At 36.7% G+C, this 23252-nt stretch overlaps 1 protein-coding gene across 1 annotated transcript; it reads left to right on the plus strand.

Annotated features, from left to right (window-relative positions):
• The first annotated feature begins 4996 nt into the window (after positions 1–4996).
• LOC112563941 (probable E3 ubiquitin-protein ligase HECTD2) lies at positions 4997–21279 on the plus strand. The gene is given in 24 exon segments (XM_025238414.1): positions 4997–5012; positions 5166–5310; positions 6067–6100; positions 6717–7042; positions 7318–7420; positions 8307–8396; positions 8832–8893; positions 9226–9246; positions 10062–10107; positions 10467–10576; positions 11500–11648; positions 12211–12337; positions 13245–13341; positions 13842–13949; positions 15178–15310; positions 16134–16222; positions 16422–16583; positions 16724–16798; positions 17141–17228; positions 18248–18292; positions 18295–18353; positions 19472–19587; positions 20068–20208; positions 20424–21279. Coding segments are annotated over 24 exon segments (2463 nt in total). The 3' UTR covers positions 20545–21279.
• Positions 21280–23252: the final 1973 nt, after the last annotated feature.

Genomic DNA, 23252 nt, shown 5'->3' on the forward strand with positions numbered 1-23252 from the left:
GAGCAAGTTGGCAAGCGATTTAATTCGTAGAAACTGATTCGGTCCGTTTCTTCAGACGATGTATCTCCACAGGAATGGAGCCGTCGAAGAAACGGCATCGCTCTTCTTTTGGGTCGTGCATGGACACCTTAACATTTGAGACTCACTATGTTACGTAGTATTGCGCTTGGTGTTATTATTAATAAGACATGCACGGACCTTTTAATTTAGTCGGATTTCACTCGTGAAAATCATGCAGCATGGAGAGCCAATTATACCATATCCCGGCTCCATGTTTGCCACAGCGGACGGAGTTCAGCAGAGTCACTATCTTCATTCATCGCAGGTGAGGAGTTCTGCTGTGCGGCGTTGAGGTGAAAGCGGATGTATTAGTCCTCCGATAAATTTGAGGTTCATCTGTGCTGGGCTGCAGAGTGCTTAGAAAAATAGGACAGGATTTGTTTTACACATACTAACACACGCGCGCGCGCGCGTGCTCGCACCAACCCAAAACAGAGAGAGTAGAGTGAACCTACGTTGTTCCATACAAGTAATGTATATTCCCGCAGCCCAGACTACAGTGGTCCATAGTCCACGACCGTCACTTTTCAGACGTCCGTACTCACTGTCCGTTATTGCACGTCAGTAGCAAATCCAGGCGGATGGCGTAGTATGATGAGATTTATGAGTGTGACTCTTTCGTCCTGTGCGATGGGATCTAGGCTATTGCACGGCCGGGAAATCATCTACGTTTGCGTTTACTTATGGTAGTCCCAGACTGTGAGATTAACGCTGGCAATTTGTGAGGGGCAACCAGACGTGACATCATTGCATATCAAGCACCAAAAATCTGCAATATTGTTTTTATGTTTCTTACCATATCTACGCGAACCTATTAGGTCTTAATTGCATCTTGTGCGTGAAAAAACAAATAAATTTTTCTATCGGGATGACGAAGGCTGTCAGTCGACAACACATTGTATGTGGTCAATGCACCAACTTTTCGGTAGGTGATATGGAACTTATTATGCTGAGCTAATCATAGAATCGTTTACTAGACATACATTCGCCATATATCTACCAACACACGACCAATCTCGAATTGGAGCTGCCTTGTCAATATGGCTTCATGTTACAACTTTTTTCTACAACGCGTTTATATATACCACCCTTAAACTTTACATACTTATTAGCTGTCTCTGATGTTGTTGGTCTTGTCTTGTAACACCATATATGTGTTCCATTCAAAACGAATCTCACAACTTTCCGGTATAAGAAATCATGAATGTCCAGGTATGATCACACTTTTCCGTCGAGCCTATATAACATTCGTAAGCAATTCGTGTGATAAGGATAGTGCAGTGTGCGTCGATAAGAACATTTTCTGATACTGGCACTGTTCTGTGTTTGACATGAGCAATCCTTCGGAGTGGTCTTGGCAAGTCCCCATCATGCGCTTCAGCCCACTATCCAGTGTCCGGGGTTTCGTCGGCTTCACTACGACCGGTACCCCCTTTAGACGTTTCACTCTTTGTCCGAAATGCGATCCGTCCATTGACATGTCAGCCGTCTGATCGTACTTCCTTGGACTGTTCTGGGCACTTTCGCTAGGTGCGTGCTGCGCTGTTTGCCACGGAACGTCGCGCCGAGATGCTGTCAGTTTAGGTACAAGATACTGTAGCTAATGGTGAAAGCTGTTTCCGACCAAGTCTGACATGTTGACTCTCTTGCTCAGCTCTGTTCGTCCAAGCTTCGTCCGCCAGAATCATAACATCATACGTATTCAAAAGAGCCGCAGTGATACCTTATAAACTCATATTTGTAAGCGGCAACCCTTTCATGTTAAAAAAAAAAAATCCCAATTTTGCTATGTTTTTCAGAGTTACAGAGCATTTATTCAAGCAAGTTGAGTGGATGCTTCTCTAAACTTTCCAAATCTTAGAAAGCATCTGAGTCAACGTTAGACCAACTGGAGTTTTTTAAATGTATACAAATTTTGTCGCTCGGTCAACCGTTATTTTCCGTCCTAGTGTATGAAATTAGCTACTCATTTTTAAAAGAGCGTCATAATTTTTAATCAACATTCAGTTAGTTATTCCTCTTCGTGTTTCGGCGTTGACTTGACAGTGACAGAACTCCGGTTCAGAGCAGGACTAGCTTCTTGGGACATGGGGCCAAAAAGGTCAGTTAGCCCATGGCTGCCTCATATGTTAGTTACTTCACTCTCTTTACTTTTATAAATCACATGCAAAAAGAAGAGATATATCTACCGAGTCGTGTGTCGTTCCTGCAGACATTTGTATATGTATGTAGGACGTGGGAAGCCGTGTAGAGTGCTTTTTCCAGCCAGACCTCATATGTGTTGTGGTGGGTTGAGGAGGGGGAAGGTTGAAGAATCATGTAACCGTGAATGCATGCTTACCGCTGTTGATGAACGTAGTTCACCCGCATGATCTGTTATGTTCCTCAGATCAACCACTTTCTCAAATGTCACCTCTCTCAGCATTTTGTGTCTTAACGTCCATCTCGTCGTTTCTTCTAGTCACTCGTCGCATCGCCATCGATTATTTCTGTCACTGGTCTTTCAAGCTCGCTTCTATATGATACAGCTTTAAATTCAGCATCTCGGAAACTGTAACTGAGCAGCCAGGCTTCCTCTTTATTCAGATGCGTACAAATATGAACATCTTTTCTTACATGTTCTCAGCCTTGAAAGCTTTGAGCCACTGGCCCTGTGGAACACGCCACCTATGAACTGCTAGTTTTCTGAGGTTCAGACCCTTAGGGATGTTTGACAAGATACATCAATTTGAACAAATGTTATTTTAAAGATGCATTAACGGGACACGTTCAATCAAAGTACACTACTTGATTTCGAATGACCATTAGGTAATTTAAAACTATATCAAAGAGCTTATAAACAATTACGCACTCATTAATCAATTACGGCGTCATGTCTTAATTCGTCTTTCTGTATATCCATTGTCTAAACTTTTTATAATTCTGTAACATCATGTCTTCAAGCTTTTTTTTTACCCGTTCTACTACTATGTCACTTCAATAGTATTAAGTTATTTACTATTAAGTAGTTATTTATAAGCATTCCTAGACAATTCCCGTTCGTTTACATGTGAACGTGTTCCGTACTTACCCGCCACTCTGAATGGGTTTCCACACTTGTACAGAGATCAGTTGTAACAGGCAGTACTGCCGATAATTCTTCTCTGGTCACTGTTTCCATTAGTCATCTTCTTTCACTACCGTTTCATCCGAATCGATGGTGTTGGATCGGTTGAACTGAGTAGTCTATGGAGCTGCCAGTGGATGCAGTTGAACGGGAACTATGTTGCTCGATGGTCGGGACGCAGATTCCATGACGTCTAATCTTTAGCCTTCGGAGTGCTTAGATTTGTAATGCTTTACTGCATGGGAATACTATTACAATAAATGTTTGTTATATTAATTTTGGGTAGATTTCGGTAATTAGGGCTGTGAAATTAGGTTACTTGTTTCGGTTAAAGTGAGCTTTGGTTGCAGAAGTTATTTACCTTGTGTACGGTATAGATCCCACCTCCCCCCCTTCCAAAAAAAAAGACTGATATTGTTCTGTAGAAATTTTGACTGATGGACCACGTACCTCTTGTGGTATCTTTTGTTGCTGGATTCAGTTCATTGTACGCAAAACGGTGTCGTCTTTAAAGACCATGCTGCTCTGTGTGTTGATTTCGTCATCTTAATTCAGGTAAAAAACTACTTTTGGATTGTGCATACGATAGGATGTGTTGATAGTGTTTTTTCGTTATTTCTTTCATGGTTCGTACTGTGTTCGTCTTATCTAGTAATCCTTCTGCGCGACGCCAGAGTCGCAGATTGCAGAATTCGATTTTTTCATTCAATTACTACTGAGTTTAGAAAGGAGGAATGTTAAGTTTGAATACGTGTACATGGACGAGCATTCTCAATCATATCTTCACAGCACGAAACTGTCTGCTTTAAATATATTTCTGTCTGCTGGTTCAGAGTTGTATTTCTTACCTGGCACCTTCCGCTGCTTTGGACATTGCATCCTGTCATCAAGTATACTGTTTGGCGGGTTCCCGCCGATGGTTTCCTTATCTTTTTTCAGTTCATGTCGATGGCTGAATGTCTGCCGCCCGTGCTATGGTCCCAAGGCTCGTACTTTGTCTTATTTTATTGAACGACCAAGCAATGCCACTCTGTTAGGTTTCATGGGTTGTGTCAATCTTTTGCATATAGTCTTTAATACCATTTCATTCTCCCTCCAGCGCTTATGCGAACCTTATTCCAATGGATTGTTTGACTGTAAATATTCAAAATCTCTAAAACTGTGAGAAGAGCCCGAGTTTTTCTTCTCCTGTCTAATTTTCTATTTCTTTGTTCCTGCTCATTCTACATTATAATTATATATAATTTCATCTTCCTGTTGTTGCTCCAATGTTACAAACTTATGCTGCCTATAATCAAATTAAAAACAAGTTAAGTGATTAAGTAAATGCCAAAGTTATATACGATGAAAGATTGTATAATCAGAATGTTATTATAATTCTTTATAAATTCGAGTATGTTTAATTTAGACCACTGCATGGACTCTGCAATCTTTCTGTTCTTAAAAAAGCGAGACAAGCCCCCCATAAAGTCACGACCTACCTAAGCAACTTTCTTTACCCTCACTGCAATCGCCATTTTCCAAGAAATAATGGCCGACTATCATAGAGACTATATATGTATACCCTCGAACGTGTACAATTAATGTGTTTAGTGAAATATCTATATTTTAAAAAATACTTGGTATGCTTGGTATCATGCTCATCACAAACGATTTAAATACAATTGTAAATGAGGCATTTTGCATCTGCAAAATAAGTGCTGCGCCTGTGGTTCTTCCGGGATCATGCCATGGATGCGCCACGGACGCCAGCTCGGTTGTCATGGTAGTTGTGACAACAAATCGATGCCTGCTGCTATGACGTCAGAAATCTCTGCTTTGCAATCCAATATGGCGGAGGAAGCATGTAAACAAGACAGTGCATTTCTAACATGTGAAATGGTGATGTAGGTACTGCAGGTGCTCCATATTAATGGAATTAATACACGTCCATGGCTGCTTCGACTGTTCATGGTGAAAAAGCAACGCTCGTAACATGTCCGACGTGCGATTATTCCAGTGCCTCAGGCGCCGGGCACGAAACGGACCATTTGTCCCAACTGTGGCAATTTCTACAGCAGAGAACTAGCAGAACGCCCACCTTCTCCTCGCAGACGAATTCGGCAGGATAGATCCAGCGTGGATCATCTTACAATGAAAGCCAGGTAAGTAAAAAGTGTAAAACTGCGATATAGTGTTAAATAAGAATTTAGTATACGTATAGGTAATTTTATTAAGTTTCTGTAGCAGTCACATGTTGTTGCACTCTCATTCAACCGATTTTGCTACGAGTTATATCCAATTATAGAATTGACCTAGACACAATTAACACATGTGTTTCATTGTATTTTTAAGAAAGTTACAGCCAAGCATATTGTCTGCTTTATAAATCCATTCACTAAACATCCTACTTAGGGTTCACACTTTTTTTCAACAATGTCATTATTTGTATTTTGAAACTGTGGATATGGTGACTTAAAATTGTGAGAGCATTATTCTTATAACTGGAAGCATTAACCATTCTCAGCAGTTGTGTATATATGTATACAAAATTATATATAAAAAATGTTATAATAATAATTAGTTGAGTTCTGTACCATGGCTAAGCCCACGCTCAAAGTGCTTTACAAAGAAGACAGATTTAAAAATAATTTAAAGTAACAACAAGATAATCTACAATCCACACTCAAAGTGTTACGTGCTCTTAGGTCAATTTCAAAACATACACATATATACACATCCAGATGCAGATACAGTCACACACACAGATGAAGAGTGTAGGCAATCAAACACCAGCTCCAATAGAACAATGAAAAAACAAAGTTGTGAAAAAAGAGTGAGTGAATGTATTTCTTGAACATGTACATCTTCAAAGTATTTTTTAAATGTTTGGTAGCATGATTGTGATGATGATTATACAGCTTTGGGGCAGCTAAGGAAAAGCCCACTCACACAGTAGATAGCTTGGAGCTGCTAAGAATGCAGCAATCAGAGGAAGACCAAAACTCTTAAAAGGGTGTATATACTGTCAGAATGTCAGAAATATACATGGGAGAAATTTGGGAGAAATAATTATGACAGATCAGTGACAGTTGTCCTTGACATGCACATACACAGCCAGCCATATGCAATGTATTCCGCTGCAATGTTGTGCTTACTTGCACTTGGAATAATTTTAACAGTTAAATTATAAAGTCTGAGGTTTATAACTTTTTCTTTCACTTTGTCGCTCTCTTTCTCTTCTTTAAAATGAAAGAAAAAAAAAGCTTCTTAACAGATTCTTCAAAAAAATGCATGAAAATGTATGTTCAGCATTAATCAGGACTATCTTATTTTTCATTTATTTAAATGACAAACGTCTTGATTCCAGATATTTTCAGCTTCTTTTCATATTATAGAAATGCACACACACACACACAAATTCTCTATGAGTGTTTCTTGAAGATTGTTTTTCTCATGTTTGTATTATCCCTTATTTCTGAAAAGAATATGAAAATGCTTAGCATTTTGCAGACTACACTTATTTTGGTATTAATTCTGTTATTGATTTATTGTCTTTCTAACATTTCAGAATACAAACAGAAATAGCAGTAAACAGGGAGGCCGTTTACAAGTCATTGCCAACTTTTTTCAAAATCTTGCCCCAACACGCAGGGGATCTCAGTCCCAGAACACCCAACAAAGTGATTCCCCTGTACCACCAGAACAGTCTACCAGTCACACAGATCTTCTGCCTCCTATCAGCAGTTCTCACCTGATAGCATCAAAAAGTCATAATACATCTTATGCTAGTCATGCATATTTAAGCTCACCGAGAGACTTGTCACCTGGGCAAAAAAATTCCATTGTGATTACTAATTCACCATCTCCCATCAGAAGAACTGTCGAGCAGTTCCGGTGAGTATGTACTTTGAAGATCAACTCAGAAATTCACGTTTTGAGATGGGTTTTGAAAAAAGGAGTTAGGGAGGGATTTAAATCTAGTAAATGTTAACCCCTTTTCAAAGTACAAGTATTCTTGTTTTCACATGTTGTCTGAGATCGTATGATGGTAACCCTAGTCCAATCTTATTAGGCAGTGTTTTCTTGAGAAATGTAAATACTGGTTCTACCCATAAATGTGTTATAGGTCTGTCACTGTGTGTTAATTTTCTCGTATTACTTCATGTTAGAGAGGATGTGCTACGTGCAAAGGAGTCTGGAAACTGGCAGCCAGTCTTGGATTTCTACTCAGCAGCATTTGACTCCTTTATAGAGCTGAACAAAACTTTTAAAGTAAGCAACTTAATGCTGTTATGTAGTAAAAGGTAACCATTTTCAGTTGTTGGGGGTGTGCAGTGATACTGCTCAAGGTCAGCTTTTTGTGAGAGTGGTGCCTCACCTCACCCTTCCTTTCTTACTTTTCCCAACACTCCATGAGTCAGGTACTCATAACAGCTGGGTCAGCTTGTGTCACAGGAAACATGTTGAAAGAGAAATGTGTATTTTGAGAAAACTGCTAATGTAATTTCAAATTATAATACTTTAAGCTCTAAAAAAGCTAGAATTTTAACAAGCAAAAAATGGAAGAATTTGTGGTATTATTTTTTTTATCTGGGGTGTATGTTTGTTTTGTTTTGGCCTTATTGAGAATTTTTGTAATGTTTAAAGGAAGGTTGATGACCAAGTTTCTGTCTTAATTTTTTTTTGCAACCTGCAGCCAGGAAATTCTTGATGCATTCAGTATTCATTCTTATCCATTTTCTTCAGCTAAAATCATTAGAAAACATGAAGTGATTAAACCAAAAAGGATATTCTTTCTCTGTGGGTTTGGGGAGAGGACTTTTGTGTGCTTGTCGTATTTAATCTTGTTGAACAAAAAACATTCTGATAATATCTAACTATACCGAATGAATCCTGGACTAATCTTAAAAACAGTTGATTAGATGCATAATGGAAACTGACAGAATTATGTGGTTGACATTAATGTATAATGTATCATTGATTTTATGAGAGGGTTGTCATTTCATAATACATTTAATTTCATAATCTTTTTGCACTTCATTTTAAATGCAACCCTGCAACCATTGTACTAGAAAATGCTTACTGTTGTTATTGTTTGTTCCTTAGCATCATAGAAAACTTTAGATGGCTTTAAATGTATAATCATCTGTTTCTTCAGAAAGATCCAGAAAAAGAATACAAAACAGCTGAAAATCATGGAATTCAGATAGAGTTTGTGAACACAGTGTATGATTCTCTGATGAAAGTGGTAAGTACAACTATTGCTCTGATGTGCATGTTACACATTGTATATTATGTTTGTTTAATCTTTACAGCTGTCCCCCCACATGTGCTACGCTTTTATTTAGCCCATTTCAGGAAAGAACTGGAATACTGAAGACAGCATAAAGTTGAAATTTGATTTGTACACCTGATTTTTCATGACATGGAGAGTGAGCAAAGAATATGTGGTGATGATGTGAGAGCGCTGTGAAAGCTGTTAATCTAGTAAAATCGATTGTTGCCTTACAATGTCATTAGCATTTTTATTGCCTCTACTGAAATTGATTGGGTGGCTGATTGGTTGGGGCTTTTGAGGATATAGTTTTGTGGAGTTAAGATTGTTTTCACAGAGCTTGTATTCATTAGATTTTCATGATTATAGATCACTTTTTATCTGTGAGAGAATATTTATGTTGTTCAGCCAAATGAGGTCTCCAAGGAAACATTGAAGGCCATCATCAACTGTTTGCTGAAGGACAAGAGGTAGTTTTGAATTTTTCTGTGTTACTCTTTTATAAATTTTCATCATCGTGGTTCTCAATGGTTCTGTAGTAGTTTTTTTTTTTTTTTTTTTTAGACTACAGCAGTCAACATTTACCAAATTCACGGTTTAAAATTAAAGAACCATATGTACTTTGGGGTAAACATGAAATATAAGTGTCAGAGGTATGGATTTCAAGAGTTAAACAAAAAGTTTAAGGATGTCAGTATTAGAATGCTATTGACCATTTGAAATTCTATGCCTTAGTGAAATTTCAAATTATTTTTGCCACTTTTTGAGAGAATGTTTTTGTATTTTGCAATGCTTACTGAAGGAATCGAGACCATTGGCTGTGGTAAGTTTATTTAATGATATAGGGATTTTCTGTTTTTTTATGTTTTATACACGTGTATGCTTACACATTAGATACTGAAATACACCAACATTTGCAATAGTCATATACACATCCTCACACACATATATACACACACACAATATGTATACACACATCAATATTCGCTTATTATACATCGCATCAAAAAGAAACTGATATTACAGCCTGTTTTTTTAGTAAATCTAATTTACATTTAACAAGATAAAAATATTTTGATGGCATTATCTTTTCTGCATCTCCTTCACAAATGACAGCATTTAATTTTGACTTTTTATGTGATAATGGCATCATCATCATTTCATTTTTCTTATTTTTTTATTATTTCATTATTTAATTTTTATTAACTGTGAATACTCCTTTAAAGTGAACTCCAAAAGCTTACAAAAGAATATTTTAAAATATTACTTAATATTTGATATATAATTATTTTAAAAGGCTTAAGAGTATATGTTCTTCAAATATAACACTGGCTGTTTTATGAAAGTCATTCAGGATTTCTATGAAGAAGCTTCATGTGATCACTTTTTTCTTGGGGCTATGTTAATATTATTAGTGATGAAGCAAAAAAGCTATTTGGTTTCTGTTTTCACCATTTCATTATTCTCTAAAACTGGTAGCTTTTATCTTTCCTTTCATTTTTAAATGTTTCTATTTTATTAAATCCAGAGGTGAAATTGCTTTGTGAAATGTTTCTTAGCAGACAGCAGAGAAAAAAGTGGGAGGGGTGTATAATGGTATGGTTTTACTATGATAATGTTTCTTTGTTTTTGTTGCAGGCCTCATGGCAAGGATGATCTTCGAGCATATCTCATCCTCTTACAGGTATATGTGTGTTACTTCAACAAATTGTTAAAAAAATTGTGACATCACAATGTGCTTTGTGGATGATTGAGATCGGATTATGGCTCATAAAAATGCACACATTGCCCTCTGCTTGCTTGCAAGTCAAATTTGCTGGAACATCCTCTTATGTAATACTTTCTTAGTGTATTTAAATGGGGACAAAGTAGTGTATTTTGTTCTTTTTTGTAGTGTATATTGACGAGTACTTTTGAGGAGTTTCATAGTTAGGTGGACAGAGTTAGAGCTGGTTGGTAATTACAGTTTTAGGTTATCATATGTTTTACACCATGCACGTCAAGTTATCCGAAGTTTTCCTGTTGTCCCTTGAATGATTGCAGAACCCACAGTTCAGCTCATTATCTGCATACGTGATATTTGCCCATCTTCTACGACAGATTGCTAGCTTGAGCGACCATGACCACCACTTTCTGGTTCACTGGATCAAACAGTTAGTCTCCTTCACATTTGTTGTTGGTTCTTTTCTTGTTTCTGTAGATACTGATGAAGTCATTTGAGATTCATGTGGTCTGTTTCCTTTTTTTAAAATTTTACTTCCTTGCCATATTTAATTGCAAGAAAGGCACCAATTCTTATTACGTTTTCCTGAGAAGGGACTATCACTATGGATAATCAACACAGGAAACATCAGGCCAGATTGGTTGAGGGCTCAAGGTGAAACTTGCCCATCAGCTAGAAAAAATTGTGGTGGGACATTGTGAGGCTGGCAAAGGTCAGATGGCCAGTATCTCACTGACCCCCAAGGAATCAAAGACAGCAGTTTGGCACTCCTCAAGCATTTGGTCCACAAACTAAAAGACTTTATGCAATTTTCAAATCTAATATTAATAAGACCAAAAGAAGGTCACATCCAGGCACCGACATATATTGACTATAACCCTGTCATAACAAACCTGAAATTTTACCCTTTCTTAACAAGCCTGACGTTAAAGCTGAAGGTGAAGTACCACTTAACAAACCCCTAAATTCACTTTGACCATGAAATGACATCAGTGACTGCTATTGACCAGGAGATATGCAAAGCAGCCTTGGTAGCCTGGTCTGCTTGAACATTGCCTGGGATGCCAGCTTAACCAGGGATCTAAATGATGACAATGTCCTAGTTATGACAAAGAAGAGCTGCATGAATGGTACAGACCTGGATATTGTAATTTTTTTAAGTAATTTGCATGCATTTTAACTTTTTGCATTTCAGAGTTTCTTGCTCATCACCTTAGTGGCTATTGTTGAACTTTAAAGGGTTAATTGATGTTTTTTTCAAGGACACAATACATAGTTCTTGTACCATGAGAAATGTCTAGGTTTACATTGTGATTTTCCTGCCGTAGTTTATTTTCTTTTCATTTTTTTCAGATTACAGAAAGATCGCTTTAGGGGCATTCTGGAACGACTTCACAATTTCATTGCCTGTCGCTTGTTTCCTCCAAACCCTGAAGATCTGCCATCACTTGGAAAATGCACCTGGTGGATACCAAGTGCTACAAAAGTGATGGCTCTTTTTAGTGAGCAGTTTGCATCATGAAATCATGTTTTTTTTAGATGTTTTCAATGTGTGTAAGTTAATAAGTTTAAGCTGTCTGACTTTTCTTTTTTATTTTGAAAACAATCTTTCTCACTCACTCACGCATCTAAATTTGTCTTACTCTACCCCTGTATAGTCATCCTTCATTGGATACATTTTTCACTCTACCCATGTCTAGTCCATCTCCTTTGCATACATTCATTACTCACTTGCTTATAGCTAAAACATCCTTTTCTCTTCTCCTCCAGCCAAAACACAAACAAGCATACAGCCTTAAATCACAAGGAATCAAGGGAGACCCTTCACAAAAAATTCACAGCAATCAAAGTATCACTTGTTTCAGATAAATATGGTAAATCTCATGAATTCTCATCAGCACAGCATTTATATGTATATGTGTACTGAAGCTTATGAGGAATGTTCAAGAGTTGTCTTATTATTGTGGATTCACACAATTATATTTTTGCATTAAATCATCTAAAAATATTGATAGGATTAATCCAGTGTTACCGGTTTTGTATGAAGTTATTTTTGTGTAACAGACGCTGCCAACAACCTTACAAGTCCGGTGCCACTTGTGCCTCACACAGATTTCTATAACAGCACCCTAGATCACCTGGATCTGATGGCTGAATATTATGCCTGGCAGAATCCAAGCTCTCATGCAGGGTATGGAGCATTACAATTCAGGCTATAAAACTCTTAAGTTAATCAATTTTTATGGGCTCTTTTTCCTGGTGCTAGTTTGTCCATTACATTTCTATAGCAAGCAAAGTCTACCAATATTGATTTTTTATAACATTATCACTGTTTTATACTGTCACTGCAAAGTGCCTTTGTAACGAATGTATGATTGTAGCTGTTCTGAGAATCCTCTGTAAATTTTACCTTGTGAAAGTGTCCACAGATTTATTGTTGCCTGTCTCCATTACTTTTAAATCTAACAAACGATAACCTTTTAATAAGTTGAAACTTATTATCTTTGAATAACTTTGAGCAAAAGGTCGTTTTTTTTTTTAACTTTTCAAATCCAAATTTCCAAAAATAGTTAAGATCTATTACTGTTTCAGAAATATATTTCAAAGTATTCTTATTGAATATCTGTGTTGTTTTGTATGAGTTGTTTAATAGTCTGTGTTTGTCAGGGATGTATATCTCAGGATTGCTGGCTGTCTGCTGAGACCACCTCTTAGCCTCTTTGGAAATTGTAGGCTATCAGATCTTGGTGAACCATTTAACGGTTTAATATCTGGAACCACGATGACTTTCTTAAACTCAACAATAGACTTGCAATATATTTGCTTCATAGTTACCTTTTATTTCTTTCTTTTTTGGCAAATATCATTAACCTCTGCTTCCTATGACTTATAGCCAATAAACAGAAAAAACAACATTCCATAAAGCTCGAGCTTTTGTACCTCTGTCAACACAAGAGTTTGCATAGTCTGCACTTCTACTTGCTAGTTAAACCAGAACCAGACATGCTTGTGCTTTGACCTTGTTCTAGAAGTTAACATAGAAAATTTGTCTGAAAGCAGTCCAGAGATATATATCTGTGGAATTCATCTTGTTTCAGGTTCTCATTCTGTCAGTATCCTTTCATCTTGAGCATTGCTGCAAAGCGTATGATTCTGCAGAAGGATTCTGAACAACAGATGATCATTCAAGCTCGAGTAGGTCCCTGTAGTTTTATTGATCTGTATTCTGTATACGGAGTGATATAGTAATGATAATGATGACAAGCTACTGGCAGATGCAGGAATACAGAGGTAATGATGGTTGAAAGTGAAGACACAGCAACAACTCACTGGAGAATGCAAACGATAACTGCAGATCCACTATTCCAAGGACCAGTGGAACCAAAATCAAACACGACACAAAAGTTACACAGCAGGGCCAAATAAGAATATTCATCTGCAACAATAAGTACACTCCAAATTAAATACAAGAACACCAATATTTTGAACAGTCCACAGTCACCAAACAAAACAGGAAAAAAAAGCAGATCAGCAGAATATTGCACAACAAAGGAGTGGCCATCTGATATAGATGATAAGATATGGGACACTTTAAAAAATCTTAGAAAATTCTTCTGTTTTTTTTTTTTTTGATGTTTGCTTAACCTGTTATGGTTTTTTTTTTTGGTAACTTTGCTTTTGTTTCTTGTCATTAGCGAAGTCTTGTGGCTAAAGTGCAACGGCGGCAGCTGCCAGATGTGGGAATGCTGTTTCTTAACCTTACTGTCAGGCGCTCACATCTTGTTTCAGACTCTCTGAATGAGGTGATTACTGGCCAAACATGTAACAGGGCAATGTACAATTCTTCTTAAATGGGAGTTTAGTGGTAATTGTATAGTATACCACTGAAATCATTTTTATTTATCACACTTACACTAGGGATTCCAATCTGATGTTTTAATAAGTAAGCAGCAAAAAAGTTTCTTTCATCCTGATTTTAATGATACTAGGTTTTTTTGTATAGGTCAAATGGTTTCCAAGTTATGAACTTTTGTAATATTTTTAATTTCAGGGTAAAATAAAATAAAAACTGAAGCTGACAATGAATAAAATGGTGATTTTGAAAAGCCAGTACATCAACAACTATATGTACTAAGAATTTATTAGAGATCAACATCTGGCAACACTACTAGCACATCGAACTGCTTTCATTTTTTAGGCACCCAGTCCCAAAAATATCAGTAGCATCACTTTAAAAATTAGGATTATAAGCAAATGTCACTGATTTAAACCATAACACTTATCTACACAACTATTTTTAAACTAAAAAGCATTTAAGAAATTATGTAACTGTGGTACAAAATGGTTTTGAAATCAATGGGTTCAGCTTATTGAGCTCACTCTTTTCACATCAAGTCCCAATGCGTAAGAGTTTTTTTTTTTTCTGAACAACAAACCTGATAGATTTGTGGTTAAAAGAATTGTACATCTTCTAATACCAGTGTTCATCTTGGCATCCATAACAAATTACTGTCCAAACTTAAACCTTATTGTGCAATTTTTGGTATTAAAGTTAAAGCCTGTTCTCTTTCCTGGATGACAGAATTGCCTATTTTTAGGTGAATTACTCACATCAGGAATTAAATGTGAAAGTGGAGTACTGTTTGACCATGGCCATAACCAACTTTTGATGCTGTGTGCTGAAACACGCTTGGGTAGTATAGTTCAAATCCATTTTTGTTATTATGCATCCAGTCTTAAAATAGATCCAGCATTTGACAGAAACAAAAAAATTCTTTTTTTTTTAATGTGGTGATGTTCGAATGCAAAAAAAAAAAATCACAATTTGTTAAAAAGTGAAAAAATGTTCACACAACATCACAGTCACAGTTTACTGTTACTAAATCTATTAGTTTTAACATAGTTAATATGTATTTCCTCTTTAATGTTGTGTTAGACCATCTTTTTCAAACTTAGGGTTGTAAGAATATTTTATTTTGTTGTTGTTTTGATCTGCAAGTCTAAGCATCATAAACTTGACTGTGGTTTCAGATTGCTCACAAGCAACATGACTTAAAGAAGAAGCTGAAAGTGTCATTTGCTGGAGAACCTGGTCTGGACATGGGGGGGCTCACCAAAGAGTGGTTCCTCCTGTTAATACGCAAAATATTCCACCAAGAATATGGTACGTCTTTACTGTGGCACTCACCCTCTGTCAGACGCCACGAAAATTGTGAATGACTCTGTGGTGCATGGTTACAATGGATATCATGGTGATGTATATGTTAGGTTGAGTAGGCTGTGTATAAATGCTGCAAGTTGTAAATGTGGATGAGGAAAAGAGTGATGTCCCCTCACCTTACAAACTGAATGGGGAAACTCTCTGTGGTGGTCTGTTTTTCTCTGCAATCTGTTCTGGTTTTATTGTCATCAGCTTGTGGATCTACGTCTTCTTTTAGTTCCAGCCTGCAAAACTAGTGGGGTAGCAGTGGGCCCCACTACACACCCAAGTGGGGCCCACTGCTACCCCACTAGTTTTGCAGGCTGGGTAATTATTACTGTAAAGCACTTTGAGTCCTACTGTTGGTGGAGAAATGCGCTATACAAATGCTCTTATTATTATTTATTATTATTATTAATTATAGAAGAATCATGAAGTCTGATGTCAGATATAACAGTAGTTAGACTAAGAACTGCTTAATGCTTTTCATAAAGAATGACACTCATCCTTTTGCTACACTTGTTTAGAAACATTTCCTACTTTTCTTGAGTCTATTGCTTATTGACATTCACATATGGAAACACCACATCATGAAATTTTATGAGCGAAGCTGCTACATTAAGCAATTTAAGAAAGATTTTTTAAAAACACGTTTACTTTAAGTGCTCAAATTGTATTAGCTGGGGTATGCAACAGATTTTTAAAATCATTTCCATATCATTTTGGTAATTTGAATGTTTTTATCTGTGGTCTGTGTGTGTGCATGCATGTGTGTGTGGTTTTGCAGGCATGTTCACCTATGATAAGAGGGCAGGAGTACACTGGTTTAGTCTAGCCCCATGTGAGAACTACCAAGAGTTTAACCTTGTTGGAGTGATATCCTTTCACATTGTTATCTTGTGGATCTGGCTTTCCTAACTGGAGCAAAACAGATCAAGGCATATGCCTGATTTATATTGTTTATTTAAGAACTAAAACCTAAACAAAAAGATATCTGTTCCAAGCTGACATTCAAAATGTGAAGTTGTTTAGTAAATTAATAAACCAATCAAGCTGAGTCCTTGACTCGATTCAGCTGATGGGCCTTGCAGTGTACAACAGCATCAATCTGGATGTGCGGTTTCCCAGCGTGTGCTACCGCAAACTGCTGTCCCCGGCTGTTGTTCCCTTTCACAATCCTCGTGCTACAGTGGGAGTTACTACTTCCAGCCTTGATGACCTCAAGAAAATGATGCCAGTTAGTGTCACATTTTGTCTTTCATTACATCAAAAATGTTCCAGTTTGTGTTGTGACCTACATAAATTTGAAAGACAAGGTTAGTTTGTATTGTATTTTGACTGAAAAATTTTGTGGAATGACAACAGTGTTTGTTACAGGATGTGGCTCGAGGATTACAGGACCTACTGGAGTATGATGGAAATGTAGAAGAAGACTTTGAACTGAGCTTTCAGGTTTGTGTACTTGTCTGGTTGAAGGACTGATTGTCTTCTTTATTTAGTAAATTCACTCTTCATTTATAACTGACTTGTTTCTTGTTATGGTGGCCATGTTGTCTGATGTTTATATCATGAAAATTGTTGTTGGGATAATTTTATAAAATAAGAACAGATTACCATTTTTATTTGGGCATGCCTAGTACGGAAATATAACTTTATAATTTGTTGTTAATGTTGTTTCTCCTTATTGTAGATAGAGAATTAACATTTATTATATATATTTTGAATCTTACTTGATGTGAAATTTCTCTAAATCTATATATCATTGTAGAAATAATGCAGTATTTCATTTCTCAGGTGTCTCAAACAGAGTTTGGTCAGTTGAAAGCCATTCCACTAAAGCCTGGGGGTGAAAACATACCTGTAACAAACAGCAATCGAGAAGGTGCATTATATTAGTTCATATTCATGAAAAGAGCATGGATTCACTAAAATAGAAACCACATATAGCTTTATGATCCATCAAGATTTGGGTTTTTAGTAACTCGTTTTAAATTTCCATTTTTTATTTAATTTAACTCTCTAAATTCAGAGAATAAGTGAGGTGATTGGACATTTAGAATGGTAGTGGTGGCTTGATGTATGATGTGCTCCAACAAAATAATCTACAATAAAGACAAGCCTCCTGGGCAAACTGTTTTAAAAGCCTTTTTTTAAAACATTTAAGTGATAGGACTTGAAAGAAATATAGCTTTTTTTGGCGTACTAAATTTGAATGAAATATAATAACTGTATGGAGCAACAAGAGCTCCTACCATGAAAGTGTCTTTTGAGGCAGAAATTTTAAAAAAATTTATTTACTCGAAAGAAAAAAATATGTTCTTCCCTTATATATTCATTTATTTACAAATAATGTATTTTGTGACCCTACCCAGTTTGCATGACAATGATCGAAAGCACGCTGTAGCCAAAGCTAATCATTTAGGAAGAGAAAATAAAGTTATGTATGCATAATACATACATTCTTTCACACTGCCTTTTAAAAATATGCTTTTTTTTTTCTTTTCATTGATATGCTTGTCATCATAAGCAGGAAAAGCAGCAGCAGCATTAGCAAAAGAATCCATTGACCTTCTGATGTCATAGGGATTGATTGTAGATGAAACCTTATCTAGTTTGTTATCTCTGTGGTTGATGACAGTAGGATGGGTGTGTTAGAGATGTTCTCCTTTTTGATGTGCATTAGAAGCTTAGGTAGACATCTAAGATTTGGTACATGTCTGTAGAAAGTGTTGTAAAAGAAAAGATCATGAGTCAGAAGCTCAGTACGAGAAGATGGTAGATGTCATTAAAAGGATTCGGTGACACAGAGATGGTCAGTCACTGCTGTTTACCCTAGTCAATGCGATTTGCAATACAGAGAAAAAACATGGGGTAATTGTCATTCTGCTGTGTGTGATGCAGAGTATGTACAACTGTACGTTGACTGGCTGATCAACCGGGGAGTGTACAGCAGTTTGCAGCATTTTACCATGGCTTCCACAGTGTCTGTGCCTCTAATGCTCTAATTGTGAGTAACTGGAGTTGCATATTTAGTTCTAAAGAGCTTGGAGTCACATCAAAACTCAGCTAATTTCTGGTATGGTAATTATAATAAATGTGATTTATAAAATGCATGATCACACTCATGAAGGAGCATGCTCTCAGCTTGAGACGAGGACACATGACAGCATACAAAGAAGTGTCGAAGGCCAGAAGGAGAAACAACCATGCAGACAAGTAATAAAAGACAAGATGCAAAGAGAAAGCAGGTAACAAACAGTAATGATGGAGAATGTCACACTCACAGGAAGACTAGCAGATGGACACAACTATTAACAACCGAGCAATGAAAAAAGAGTGAAGTTTTCGGATTAAGGTGTAGTTTGCTGTTTACCCTATGCTTTAGATGCACCGAATAAGTCTTCATGGTTTTTTTTATATTGCAACCACTTCAAGGTTTCTTATAATTTTTCCAAACTATTTTATGTTTTTATTATAGATGGTTTGCTAACTTGAGAGTGGGCTAGGCACTCCTGTCTGTGATGTTACTAATCCGGGCCCCTTGTACTTGTAATCGTAAATTATTTCCCAGTATATAATGTATGTTTACTACTTCTGCAATGCTTGGGTGTTTTAGACCTTTCTGTAGCTGGCATCACCAGAGAATATATTATGTGGTCATGTTTTGTAGACTTAGCTATAGAAGGCCATTGTTAGTTATTGTGGGTAGTCTTGAGACAACAAAAGCTGTCATTGTTAGCCTTAAACACAGCTATGAAACAAATGTGCAAGATTTTTGATGTTGCAATAAACAAACTGTAGTCATGTTAAGTGCCTAAGAGTAATTCTTGGAAAATTTCACCGTCCTATAATTTAGAAATGTCTTGAGAAAAGTTGTTTTCATTTTCTTTCCTTTCATCTATTGTAGAACTTTTATTTAATAATTGCCATTAAAATCATTGGAAATTTAAAACAAAACCATAAGGATTTGAAATTTCAATTGTTTAGTTTAATGAGTGCCTGGATTCTATGAAGCTGAAATTTAAAGTCTCTGAAACCAGAGCCAAACTGCTCTAGTCATTAACTCTCGGCAAAGAATTGATAACGCTTGGCATAAGAACTACATGGTGTCGTCGATTGTTCCAGATGCTTCGGCCAGAAGAGGTTGAGATGCTTGTGTGTGGAAACCCTACACTGGTTATGAGTGAGCTCAAAAAGGTCACCATCTATGATGGGTACTTTCCTCATGATCCAACCATCAGGTAAGCTATGTATATGTGTGTGAGAGAGAGAGAGAGAGTTAGAGAAAGAGAGAGAATGTGTACATGCATTCAAAGTACATTAATAAATGTTAAATATTGTTCTTTCCCACCATACTTTTTCAAAGAGAAGCATTATTAAGGGGTGGTTGGTAACACAGAGGCTTAAACCCCTATCACCACGACTGAGAATCAGGGTTCATACCTTGACTCAGACATGCATCTCTCTGAACGTGACACCTGTTTACAGGGCTGAGTTTTGGTGGTTTTGTCCTGGTACTCAGGTTTTCTCCACCCTTGTGTGTGTGTGAGAGAGAGAAAGAAAGAGAGCTAGAAGGAGCATGAGAGAGAATGTGTGTATTTATGATTTGAATAAGGGTAAATAAATTTGCAAGATGTGTGTGTCCGTGCAACTTGATGTATGTAAGTGCTGAGTTGGATAAGGAATTTTATAAATAAGCTTTTGTGTGTGTGTGTTTGCAGATACTTTTGGGATGTTGTACTTCACCTACCACTGGAGATGCAAAAGAAATTGCTGTTATTTGCCACAGGCAGTGACCGTGTGCCTATTGGTGGCATGGGCGAGATGACTTTCAAAATTTCACGTATTAATGATCCGGATTTGTAAGTGAATTTCCTAGTTGTGTGAGTTACTCACATCATGCAACAAGTGTTGCAAGAAAACATTCATGCAGTAACTTCCCCTGCTTCTTGTATTTGTGTAATCTATGTAAGGTCAAACAGCTTTACTTTTTGTCTATGGAAGACAATGTACAATATACAAATGTCTTCAGAGCAAAGTGAGATGTCTGTTAATAATATTTCTTTTTTAATTACAGGCTCCCAATGTCCCATACTTGCTTCAATCAGCTGGTCCTGCCACCATACAAAACCCGCAAGATCCTCAAGCACAAAATCCTTACTGCTATTCAGAATGCTGAAGGATTTGGGCTGGAATGACTGTTCTTGCATATCAGTGCTAAAGAATCTCATAGAGGAATTGTTCTCTCCCTATATGCTGCTGAATGTTATAATTTTCTTAGCCTTGTGGTGACTTTATACTGCATAAAGAAAAAAACTCTTGCAGAAAACTTACCACTGCTCACAACTGTGATAGATGCCTATGATGTAAATTATGTTTATGTCACATCTCCACTTAAATAATATTTATTTAGTAATTGTTTATTGGTTTCTTTATTATTTATATTAATGTAACATAATTTACTAGTGTAATATATGTATTGGTTTATGTATTTATGATGTGATTTAAATGAGACACCTTTATTATTTATTTGAGTGGTAGTAATTAGAAATGCTTGGTGAATTATCATTTTTATTTTATGTATGAGCTAAGCAGTGGTGAAGATTTTATTTCAAGTTTTAAACGATCACTTCACTTTAAAAAAAAATACTGTGATAATTGTTATTCCCCAGTGTACTCCTAGATGTATTACAAGAATTTAGTAGGAAAAGACAGAAGTATAGAGCAGATAACTCTAAAATGCCATTTGTGTACAAGATAAAAGTAATGTCCTGTAGCATATCTTTGCTAGATATTCAAAATTTAAAGAAGACCAGAGTTGATATCTAGTGGGAAAGTCAGTCATGATAAATGTTGTTAAGTTAATGGGTGGAAACAAGCAGTATATTGAGTACTGGCTGATATTAAATGGCTGATTGATTTGTTATCCTAAACATGGATTTTGTCTGATTTGTTGTGTTCTGACATTCATTTTCAGGTTATAAATGTTTTGTTGCTATTTTTTTTTTCAATAAACAAAGCCAGGTTTGCATTCCACACCCTGCGACCTATCTGGAACTCCGAGGTTTTATGTCTTCACACCAATGATCCGCATCTTTAACACAAATGTAAAGTCAGTCCATCTATATAGATCTGAGACATGGCGTGTGACAAACACCATCACCAACAAGATTTAGACATGTGTCAACAGATGTCTGCTTCACACCCTCAACATCAGATGGCCCAAGAAGATCTCCAATACAACCTGTGGGAAGAGAACCAACCAAAAACCTGCCAGCTAAGACATCAAGAAGCAGAAGTAGAGCTGGATCGGTCACACCTTGTGAAAGCCGCCGACAATTTAACAAGACAAGCTTTAGGCTGGAACCCACAGGGGCGGCACAGGGTTGGGAGACCCAGACAGACATGGAGGAGATCAGTCCACAGAGAGGCAGAGGCAGCTGGCATGACATGATCCCGACTGGAAAGGGACGCCAGAACTGGGTCCGATGGCGTGGTGTTCTTGCAGCTTTATGCTCTACTGGGGGTGTTTAGGAACAAGAAGACTTGTTTTCTCCCCTTCACACAGTTTACCTGTCCTTGCTGTTCAAAAGCCAGTGACTGTTGTTGATTAGATGTCATTAAAAGTAGTGAATGACAGAGTGATAAAAATTGTGTTACTCAAATTTTCACACACACCCATAAAGCCCATTTTCATATGTTGGCTCAGTTTATTTATAAGATCACCTATCAACACACACATTTCCTTTTTATCTTGTCATTAATTTGTTATATTCATAATATTTTTTTTATGTGTTCATTTATATGTTAATTTACTTATTGTTTAATATTTATTATTTCAGTATGTTTAAAAAATAGATCGTTAGCATTAAAGTACAACTCTAACTTTATTTTCTTAAAAGACAAACATGTTCCGCTTTAAAATGCATTATAAATGTACTGCATGCCTAACTTTGTTCCAAACATCTTTGGTATTTTAAACACTAACCACACAAAAAAAATTGCATCAGTAGTTCTAAGCTCTAGAAACATTTTTAATGAAGGCATTAATTATACATTATTGTGAATTGCTGTACCTTGTTCAGACCTCTCTTAACTGAGTAATAATTTTTGTGCTAGCATTTGGTACCATTGCAACCCACAATGGTGTTTACATGATCATTTGCGCTTGTCTTCAGCATTCAGTATATTTATTATACTTGTATGGTTTTTTCATGTGCATATTTACACATGAGAAATGTTTTCATGATCTCACATCTAACGTATACATTTATTATACTTTAGGTGTTTTTGTAAACTTTTGTATAAATCAATGGTTTGGTGCAGCTGTGTTGAAAGGATGAGTTCTAGTTGGTTTCCTGTGCCGTGTGTCCAAGTTTTGTTACCTTAGCTGGCAGCCGTATGCACAGCCCAGCCCAATTAAGAGCACACTGCTCCATTCCACATTCCTTTTTCCAACTCCATGACCACTTTTACTGTGCGAAGGCAACACAGTTTTCCAGATCCCTTATGTAGCCAGATGTTGCATACCTTCTGTCGCTCCATAGGTCAGATGTACATTTATAAACTCGTAAACATGAATATCCATGGGTGGATTGCTGCCTACTTTTCTGCCCTCTCATAAGCCCTTTATTCAAGTCCCAGATAGGGCCACATGCATCATTTTTGTGTTGTGTATGCATGAAGTAGCAGATCTGTAACATTTATGAGCTAAATAACCGTTTTCATTCTTAACAGAAATTTGCAGAAAATAATTCAATAGAAAGAAATAGCTACAAATCTGTTACGATTGGATGGCTGATCAGCCACGTCCATTCACAAACAAAAATAGACATGTTTGATATTTCACACCAGTACAGCAACTTGCTGGATAACTTGACTGGTATCTGCACTCGTTAGAAATTTA

This window comes from Pomacea canaliculata, linkage group LG5 (genome assembly GCF_003073045.1).
Source record: "Pomacea canaliculata isolate SZHN2017 linkage group LG5, ASM307304v1, whole genome shotgun sequence".
Lineage (NCBI taxonomy): Eukaryota > Metazoa > Mollusca > Gastropoda > Architaenioglossa > Ampullariidae > Pomacea > Pomacea canaliculata.